General features: G+C 48.1%; 1 protein-coding gene across 1 annotated transcript in view; it reads right to left on the bottom strand.

Annotated features, from left to right (window-relative positions):
* Positions 1-3,049: 3,049 nt before the first annotated feature.
* The window catches only part of LOC102766388 (probable inactive 1-aminocyclopropane-1-carboxylate synthase-like protein 2), a 12,314-nt gene continuing 5,022 nt past the window's right edge, over positions 3,050-10,341 (bottom strand). Inside the window, exons 5-15 of the mRNA XM_006772323.2 lie at positions 10,156-10,225; positions 9,843-9,909; positions 8,770-8,867; positions 8,443-8,520; positions 8,018-8,118; positions 7,215-7,304; positions 6,825-6,870; positions 6,598-6,739; positions 4,451-4,593; positions 4,212-4,365; positions 3,050-3,190 (exon numbers count right to left, since the gene is read on the bottom strand). Coding sequence (XP_006772386.1) covers positions 3,063-3,190; positions 4,212-4,365; positions 4,451-4,593; positions 6,598-6,739; positions 6,825-6,870; positions 7,215-7,304; positions 8,018-8,118; positions 8,443-8,520; positions 8,770-8,867; positions 9,843-9,909; positions 10,156-10,225 — 1,117 coding nt within the window. The 3' untranslated portion in view covers positions 3,050-3,062. The remainder of the gene's footprint in view (positions 3,191-4,211; positions 4,366-4,450; positions 4,594-6,597; positions 6,740-6,824; positions 6,871-7,214; positions 7,305-8,017; positions 8,119-8,442; positions 8,521-8,769; positions 8,868-9,842; positions 9,910-10,155; positions 10,226-10,341) is intronic.

Here is a 10,341-nt window from a genome sequence, read left to right as displayed (position 1 = left end):
GCCACCCGCCGCCCCCTGACTCTGGTCTCCTCCCCCTGGCTCTTTGGGGCGCCTCCCGGTTTAGCCCCCCAGTGTCCAGGCAACTGAAGCCTGCATGCCGCCAAGGAGCAGCATTTCCGGAGCAGGGCGAGGGCATCCTTAAAACAGCCTTCCCTACCAGCCTGTACCCTGGAGTTTGTGGTTGCTCCCTGTGGATTTGGGCAACATTTGCTGGAGCCTGCCGCCGACCCTGCATGTTCCGGGGCTTTGGCGGCGATCCACCCAGGGCCCCGGCTTGCTCAGAGGCTTGAGTAGAAAAGTCTCCTTTCCCCGCGACAGGACAGCAGCAGGTTCCCTCCGGCAAGCACAGCAGGAAGACCTGGCGGCCTTCTGACCACTCCATTTGTCTTCACGTTGGCCTTGCCGCTAATTAGCATCGTGACCTCAAGCAGCTCTCGTGGCTTTTTCAGTCCTCCATGTTTTGTTCTGTAAAATAAGCCACTTCTCTCTGTTCACCTCATAGCATTCCATTTAATCCAGACCAGTAGTCTTATTGAAGGGCTGTTGCGTGCCAGGCCTCTGCCAGTGCTGGGATGGACTGCTGAGTGCGATGGAAGCATACAGCAGAAAGATTGAATCCTACCCCCACAGACACATGCTCTGGCCCCCACAGGAAGCCCGACACACACACTCACCCTACACACTTAGGAAGCGATGATTGGGTCCTGATGGGTAAGTCCCAGTTAGCTAGCTGGACGATGGGGTGCTAGAGCAGAAAAAACATTTTGATAGGGTCTTGAAGGTTAGGGTCAGTGTAGAACATTCGTGAACGGTACAAACCCAGCACCTCTGGAACTGACAGGTGTGGCAGAAAGGCCAGAGATACAAGCAGGGGTGAAGACATGGTCTTACATAAACCATGGTAAGGACAGTGGCATTCCCACTAAAGGCAACAGGAAAAATACAACAACATGATACTTGACTGAGAGACTGAAGTCAATTCTGCTAAGACTGAGAAGAAAACAAGAATGTCCTCTCTCACCACTTTTCAACGTTGTACTGGGGGTGCTAGGCAATGCAATTGGAACCGAGAAATAAATACCAAAAAGGACAAAGGACAATGACCTTTATTAGCAACATAATTGTGTCCATTGAAAATTCAAAGAAACCTCTCCCCACCCAAAAAACACACACAAAAAACAATGAGAGCTAATAAGCGAATTTAACAAGATCACAGTATTGTCTGGTGATGGTTCTTTCTGGGCCTCTCATATTATTGCTTGTCTTGCAGGCAGGGGCCCTGACTGCCTTTGTTCTAGGCTATGTTTTCCAAAGATATTATACATATAATTTATATATATAAAAACCTAAGTGACTATTGCAACCGAACGGATGACCGAACAGGCTGCGAGGGCAACCAGGCTGGCAGGGAAGGCAGTTGGGGGTGGCCAGGCCAACAGTGGGGACAGTTAGGGGTGATTAGGCAGGCAGGTGAACAGTTAGGAGCCAGTGGTCCCGGATTGTGAGAGGGATGCCCAACTGCCGGTTTAAGCCCAGATTGGAAAGGATGCAAGCTAAGCTGAGGGGACACCCCCCCCCCCAGCACAAATTTTGTGCACCAGGCCTCTAGTATGTATATACTTGTAGATGTGAATACGTGTATAGCAAACTACCTTTGAGGTTTGTATATTAGCTGCCATTTCAAAGATCCCAAGAGCATCTCTGGTTTCCTTGTTCCTTCTTTTCTGATTCCATGAGCTCCCTCATTCATCCAATGAATTCCTTTCTGTTTCTATTAGCCATCGTTGATTTCTAAAAAACCATGTGTAGAGAAAAAAACAACTGGAAGAATCATGATTTTTTTTTCTTATGCTTTTTGATTAAAAAACAACACAAAATCAGAAGATTGTCATCAAGGAACAATAACCACCAAACCTGGACCCAAACGAGAGGATGGTCACAAACTCAAGGGACTGACCAAAGCCATCTATTAGCGCTGAAAGCTCTTTGTCTATAAAATGAGGGTAGTCACTGCTCTGTCTACTTCACAGAACCAGTGCTCTGACTGAAGCCCAAGCGAGCAAGGGCTTTGCAGAAACACTCATGGGTGGTGTTATTTGAACAGCCAAAGAGGCTAGAGAGAAAAATGGAAGACCCCAGCCTTGGCACCAGAGATTCATTTTAAAAGCTTTTGAAAAGGCAAGAAGGGTAAGAGCTTGTATTTAAGCAGGAACATCTGCAATTATATTACCACCCTGCCATTTGGCAACTCGCGTGGAAGGTGGCTGTGATCTCGTTAGGGTTCTCTGGAACACTGCATCCAACCCTAGAAAACCTCCTTCAATGAGGGATCTTTTTATCCCTTGCTTCCTTGCCTGCCCCAGACTCTATTCTTCATGTATAACCTGCCTTGGAATTTAAAAATAAAAAGGACAAAAAATTTAATAGTTCCCAAAGGTGATTATGAAGAGTGAGAAAGAAATAAAACAGGCCTGGAACTTAAGAGAATATGAACTTTATTAGGTTTCAAATACAAAAATAAACCCATCTAAATAGGGAGGCAGGGACAGACATTGAGCGAGTCAACATCGTCTTCAATTACGACATGCCTTGGGAATTGGACACCTACATCCACCGGGTGGCCCGTTCCGGTCGCTTTGGCACCAAAGGCCTGACTATCACTTTTGTGTCTCATTAGAATGATGCCCAAATCCTCGATGATGTTCAGGGTAGGTTTGAAGTCAATGTGGCGGAGCTTCCTGAAGAAAGGGACATCTCCACATACATTGAGCAGAGCCGGTAACCACACACCTGACATCCCGGAGCCACCCTGCTTCCCACGTGCTGCTTCAAGTCCTCTTTCTACGTGACAGTGAGGCTTTTTCTGTTCAAACACTGTACATTTGTGCAACAATAAATTTGTATTATGGAAAAATAAATAAATGAATAAAATAGGGAGGCAGAAAGCTCCCTTTGTTTCTCTAGGATTTCCAACCCCAACCCCATAAAAACATTTTGCTCTCACACAATGGCTAGCAAAGAGTAAAAAGAATCAAGTTCTCAAAAATGAGAGGTATCCATGTTTATGAAGGAGGATGAGCTGGAGCGCCTGGTGGACAGGGAGGACACTCTTCCACCAGTGCATCCTCCAGTTGTTTCTCTATCCATTTCTGCTTCTTATCGGTTAGCGCCTCAGAGAACCGCTGCATGGCTTTAGGGTCCAAATGGAGATAGAAATAGAATTAGTGTGTTTTCAGGTGGGCCCCGGAAATCCCCAGGTCATGGTAGACCATCACGGAGCCACTCTTCAGGGATGTGGAACTTCAGCCTACCCTTCTTTGGGATGCATTTCTAAGTCTACCCACGACATCCCTGATAGCTCATTTTTAGCTTCAATGACACAGCATGTGCTGCAAGACACTTTGTCTCATATCAAATCCTATAACTTGGCGATAGACTTGGACTCATCAACGTTTCTATTGCCTCTAGTGTCCCTTCAAACAGGCTATTCTCCTCAGTGGCTCAAAATTTTATAACATAAATGCTCTTTCTGCACTGCTTGATTCCCAGCAGGTAGAACAGTGTCCAGCATGTGGTGAGATGCAACCGATCATTGTTCTGTTCTCATAACCTTCAGAGGAGAATCTGACTCCATAGAATAACATCCAGGGACATCCACGATCATCTGCCTGTCTATCTCACCTACTAACTCAAGCCCCACAGGGCAGAGGACCACTTCTGATTAGTGCCCTGCTCAATGGCAGGTCAATCAACGTTTCTATTGCCTCTAGTGTCCCTTCAAACAGGCTATTCTCCTCAGTGGCTCAAAATTTTATAACATAAATGCTCTTTCTGCACTGCTTGATTCCCAGCAGGTAGAACAGTGTCCAGCATGTGGTGAGATGCAACCGATCATTGTTCTGTTCTCATAACCTTCAGAGGAGAATCTGACTCCATAGAATAACATCCAGGGACATCCACGATCATCTGCCTGTCTATCTCACCTACTAACTCAAGCCCCACAGGGCAGAGGACCACTTCTGATTAGTGCCCTGCTCAATGGCAGGTCATGTAATCCCTGTTTGCAAAGGAACTTAATCAAAATATGAAAGTGCAAACCGTCTATGATATAGATGAGCTGTAGCTATAGCTACTCAAGGCCAATAAGGAGGACTCAGCTATTGGACTACAGGAGTGGAAGACACCAGGAGTGGAATGTCAGCACCACTCACCGACTTTCAGGCGGAGGGGCTTATCCGTAAAGGTGAGGCGGAACCAGCCAGGCTCCTTACACATGTAGGCCTTGCCAGGGGCCAATAGGAGCTTGTTGTCCAGGAAGCAGCGATAAAGGAGCTGCTCTTCCTCAAATGTGCATGGGTCCAGGTACTAGGGAAGGCAGAGGGACAGAGTTGAGCCCAAGACCTATCAGGCAGGTCTGCCCAAGGACACCTGTCCTCACTGCCAAGCTCACCTCTTTCAAGTTGACCCAGATATAGAGGCCAGAGCCACGACTGAGAAAAGGGACCTTCAATGTCTTCAACTTGTTGGTGATGTATCTGTGAGCTTCCTGCATCCGGGAGCGATTAGTGGGCAGGTACACGTTGTCAATCCATTCTGGATGGCGATAGGGGAGAATGCTGTCACAGGCCTTGTGACACAGAACTGCCAAGAAGTCTTTGCCACATGCTCCCTACCTGGACTTCCTGGCAGCTATTTCTGTCCAAGGTTGACTCTACTATATGTGAGCTGATGGAATCCATATTCAAAACTCACCTCCTACCTACCTACAGCTGTGGAGGAGACACTGGGCTTCTCAGTAAACCTGTAGGAGTGTTCTGTTTGAGTTTACAGCTCTGACAGTAAGAGTCAGGGTATCCCCCTGTAATGGGTTGATGCTGCTGTTGTCCAATGAGCAGGAAGCAGGAACTCACAGCTCCCCATACCTCCTGCCTTACAGCCTCACACAGTGGACTTTGATGTATTTGGCGATGATCTTAGCCCAGTTGTTCTCAGCATTGGCAGCACATAGAACCACCAGGGGAGCTTGTGAAAATCCTCGTGGCCAGGTTATATCCCCAGATCACCTAAGTCAGAACTTTGGGGTGGAGCCCACACATTGGCATTTAAGCTCCCACGTAATTCCCAAATTGATAGCCGTGTTCACGGGGCTGGGAAACTGATTTCTGCCAAATATCAAAGGGCCTGGCACCATGCAGGGAAACAGGTAATTGGATTTCTCCTTTTACTCACCCAAAGATGAAAGTTAAGTTGTTTTCTCAACCAGATTATTTGGTTACTTTCATTTATTTAATTACTAGAGGCCTGGTGCATGAAATCCATGCATGGAGGGGGTGTCCCTCAGCCCGGCCTGCACCCTCTCGCAATCCGGGACTGCCGGCTCCTAACTGCTTGCCTGCCTGCCTTCCTGACCACCCCTAACCTCTCTGCCTACCTGCCTGACCACCCCTAACCCCTCTGCTTGCCTGCCTTATCACCCCTAACCCCTCTGCTTGCCTGTTTCATCGCCCATAATGCTCACCTGCCTGCCTCATCACCCCTAACCACTCGCCTGCCTGCCTGGTGGCCCCTAACCAGTTACCTGCCTGCCTGATTCCTCTAACTGCCTCTGTCTTGGGCCCCACCACTGTGGCATCATCCGGAAGGACATCCAGAAGGTCTTTCAGCTGTCTGGTCTAATTAGCATATTATGCTTTTATTATTACAGATATCCCAGCTTATTATAGATATCCCAGCTTTTAAGTTAAATCTGCTAGACTGGCATCTGTTCTACTACAGGGAATTAAAGAAAGGGGCCCTTCTCTATGTTCGGGCCATGGCACTAAAGGGGGAAGTTCTCCCTGACGCCAGCATTCACCTCAGATCCAAGGGGCAGAAGAACCCAGGGGCCATAGATGTAGCCACAGCAACTTGCCCAAATGGCAGCACTTCCTTGGCCACCTTGGCAGGTGAAGTTAGGTCAGACTTGAGGAGTCAGGGCACTTATTTCTTTGTAATCTTTGCCTGAGCAAGCAGAATATTGGAAAGGGGAAAGAGACCTTGACATAAGAACGGATTTCTGAAGTTCCCCCTGAAGTCTGCATATGATTGTTCAGGCAGAGCACGAGCTGCTGGCCAGCCAGAAATTAAAGCCCATCCTGGCTTTTAGACCAGCGCCTCCTGCTTCTGTCTACACCCTAGTGCCCCCTCTGAACTGCATCCTGCCTCCCTTCAAACTTCCTGTCCTCCACCATGACACCTGAGACAGCAAACAAGATATCAGGGGACTGAAGGCATGTCAGAGGCCCAAGCAGACCCAGGAATCCCCCGTGGCCGAGCACCGAGGAAGTCTGCATATGATTGTTCAGGCAGAGCACGAGCTGCTGGCCAGCCAGAAATTAAAGCCCATCCTGGCTTTTAGACCAGCGCCTCCTGCTTCTGTCTACACCCTAGTGCCCCCTCTGAACTGCATCCTGCCTCCCTTCAAACTTCCTGTCCTCCACCATGACACCTGAGACAGCAAACAAGATATCAGGGGACTGAAGGCATGTCAGAGGCCCAAGCAGACCCAGGAATCCCCCGTGGCCCTGAGCACCGAGATGCCTGGATGGAGCTCAGTACCTCTGTCCTGGAGCAGCCGACACAGCTTGTGCTGGGTGATGCCAGAGATGCCGTGGAGGAAGCCAAAAGCGCCAATAGCAGAGACCACCTCCTTGTTGTGGGTGTACAGAGTGCCAAAACGGAAGCCAGAGATGCCAAAACTCTAGAGGAAGAGAGTAAGGGAGGGAATACCTTATTTTCTTGGCTCCCATTCCTTCCCAACCCAAGGATAGGCTGTTGGGACTCACCTTACTGGTGCCCCAGATCACATGGGTCCTGTTGGGGTCAGGCAAACTGGAGAGAAGACAGTACAATCAAGGTTATAGAGAAATGTTTGAGTGCTGAAGTCTTAAGGTCTGTGTGTGGGAATTGGGAACTGGCTTGAGGTCCACTACCCAGACCTTTTGTAGAGGTTTATCTTTATTTTGGACAGTGGTCTTTCTACCTTGCCCTCAAGTATCTCATATCCAACATGGTATTTAGATCAAATGTACTTAGGAGGAAAGATCATACTTTGTTTATTTCCACGTTTAACTCAATCCCTGAAACTTAGCCAGGTAAATTTATGACACATGAAATCACTGTGCAAAAGCAGGAAGCTAATGTTTTTATTCCCGCTACAGCTGAGACCAGCTCACCTTCTCATGTTCAGAACACTGTGGAATGGGATGGACGCACGAAACTCAGACAGCATGGAAGTCTCATCAATAATCACATGTAGGTTGTGCCTGCAAGTTGTCTTAGGAGTGGGACATAAAGTTCTGTGGGGATATGTCTTTATCTTCACTCCACATTGTCCAACAGCCTCTCTTCCCTGGCACCTCAGGTCAAGTAGTTTGGGAAGTAGATGCTGGAAAAGCGCTCACGCTACAGGAAGTGGCTGAGTAACAAAACTATAGTATGATTGTTACGTAGTTGTCTGCACATGGAAAATACTAGAAAGAAATTGGGGGGAAAAAGATTGGTGGAAGCTGTAAGCATGTGGCTACATTTTCCTTCGTTCCCATTTCAGTTAGTTGTACACCACTTTGCAGAGTATAATAAGCAGTCAGCATAGATAGGGGAAATTATTTCTGGTTCTGACTTCTTGTCCATGACCGATGGCAATTTGTTCAATTTCAAGGGTTAAACCCCTACCTCTTGGCAAATTCCAGGTATTCCTTCAGTGAGGCCAAACTGTCGATGTCCCCCATAAAATTATTGGGGTTGAAGAGAACAAGACCTCTGCACATGGAAAATACTAGAAAGAAATTGGGGGGGAAAAGATTGGTGGAAGCTGTAAGCATGTGGTTGCATTTTCCTTCGTTCCCATTTCAGTTAGCTGTACACCACTTTGCAGAGTATAATGAGCAGTCAGCATAGATAGGGGAAATTATTTCTGTTCTGACTTCTTGTCCATGACCGATGGCAATTTGTTCAATTTCAAGGGTTAAACCCCTACCTCTTGGCAAATTCCAGGTATTCCTTCAGTGAGGCCAAACTGTCGATGTCCCCCATAAAATTATTGGGGTTGAAGAGAACAAGACCTCTGACCTTTTTCCCCTGAAAGAACCAAACATAACCCAATGAACTCAAATACTTCACATTCAGCCAATGTCAGTCAGAACACCCAATATAGGTCACATAACCAAGGTCTACATAGAACCCTGAAGCAACTACCATACTGCCCCCAGGGCAGAGATGGAAATAGCACTGGGGACTGCCACTGAGAAGGCTCAGGGCTCCCAGAGGGACATGCCCCTGGGACACTGCCTCTTCTGAAGAAGGAGCCCACACAGTCTTGCTCAGAAAGTTGTAGCAGAGGCTCAGCATTGAACCCCCTTCAGGGGCAGCAGTGCCCACCCTGACCCATAGTCCTCTCCTTACCTTAAACTTAGCCTCCAGCAGGGCTTTCTCCAACTTGTCCACGATCAGCTGGAATGGCTGGGTGTCCGCCTCAGTGATCTGGAACACAAACCCTGCCTGAGGAGCGCCCATATCTGACTGCTTCTAAGCTTTGATCCCTCATTCCCATAAACCGTGAACAATCCTTGGCCTTCATACCCAGGGTACCCGTCCTACATGCCCTCTAGTGCCGATTTGTCCATCATCACTTATATGGCAGGAAAGCTAGCCCCACCCATAAACCTTGGAATGCCCCCAGAACATTTCATTGCCGAGGTGGGCTGAGCAGGAAAAGGGCCCCATTCTGACCTTCCTCAGCAGGTGGACATGAATCAGCTCAACTTTTGAATACAGGCGGGCAGTTAATGTGAAGCCAGAATAGAAGGGGGTGGGGATCAGAAAGGCATCTGGAACCACAGGGAGACAAGGCTGTCAGTCCAGGGTCTCTCGGTCAGAACCACCACACCCACCTGACCCCCAGACCAGCAGCAACTCTACTGACAGGGTAGGTTACTTGGGCAATCCCTGCTACTTGGGGAAATGCTTTGGGGCTCAGGCTCTGTAAAAGGTAGCCATTCTTATAAACAATATTTGGGGAAACAAAACTCAAGTGTCCTTGCCTTGGGGCTACACTATAGAAGGAGACAAAGGAAGAACAGTGCTCTGAATGGCTCAGAAACCAAGGTTCAAATCAAGCCTGCCTTGCTAGCATGGTGAGCACGGAACATTTACAACTTCTGGTCAGTTCCAGGGCAAACACCCGAGGCTGAGGCCCCTGCACAAGGAGGGCTCTTTCTCTCCACATGACTCACGTTATCTACATCTGATGGTCTCAAGTATGCTTCTCCTCCCATCATGTGGCCTTATGGGTGAACTAACCGAGGACCTACTGATTTGAATGAAACTGGCCACCTTGGTAACTACCTTCCGAGCAGCCAACGCTCATTAAAGTCCGAGACTCTTGCTCAGACATTGTTAAGAGGGACACTGAGAACAGGTCTTTCAGTCTTATTTGATCTAGAACTCAATAGACATCGTTTTTGAGGAGGAGAAGGTGATAGAAATTCTATATAGTTTAAGCCAGTTTACCAGGGCTCTCTGTATTGGAATTGAGCCCCAAATCCCAGCTAATATAATGGGTTGGTTCTCACCATCACCATTCCCGAGGGCATATCTCCTCGAGGACCCTCCCTTCATTTCCTTCCTCATTAAGTGGGGATGTGAATCCCTCACTCCTATAGAAACAGCAGGAAAATATAACCAGTGTAGGAGAGTCCCAGCATTTTAGGGCAAGGGCCTTGAGTCAAGATGCTCTTCTTCTTCGAGACCCAGTGCCTGTGTGCTGCTATTTCCCTGAGGGAAAGCAGAGCCCATCAACTTACCACCTGCATCACACAGCACCATGGTCAGGGTCAAGAAGACAGAGAGGGAGCTATTGAGAGCAACCACCTGCAGCAGATGCACAGAAGGTAGAAGTAAAAACCCAATCTCCATGAATGATGGGTTAGTCCCTCTGTCTCCCACCTGCTCAGTAGGGACAGGGACCAGGAACCTCCAAAGTTGGAATCCATTAGCTTTTATTCCATCTTGGCCCTGAAGGGCCTCTGCTGGTTCTCCCTGTACCCTTTAGAAAAGGCGGCCCCTTAAGAATACATCTCTCCACTAGGAGATAAGTGAGGCTGGGAAATGACTCACATTTTCTGGATCAAGCAGGTCAGGTGCCTTGCAGTAGTAGGTCAGGAACCGGGCTACTTCTTCCCTCAGGCTGTAGACAGACCCAGAGAGATCTTGTGGTTTCAGGCCCAGGAGCCCTTTCATATTCAGTATCTAGACTTTAGTCTTTTCCAAAGAGCAAGGCGTCTGGCCTCATGTTACAGGGTT

Source organism: Myotis davidii, unplaced genomic scaffold (assembly GCF_000327345.1).
Source record: "Myotis davidii unplaced genomic scaffold, ASM32734v1 scaffold265, whole genome shotgun sequence".
NCBI lineage: Eukaryota > Metazoa > Chordata > Mammalia > Chiroptera > Vespertilionidae > Myotis > Myotis davidii.
Note: the sequence above shows the minus strand (reverse complement) of the source record. Positions and strands in the feature narration are given on the sequence as shown.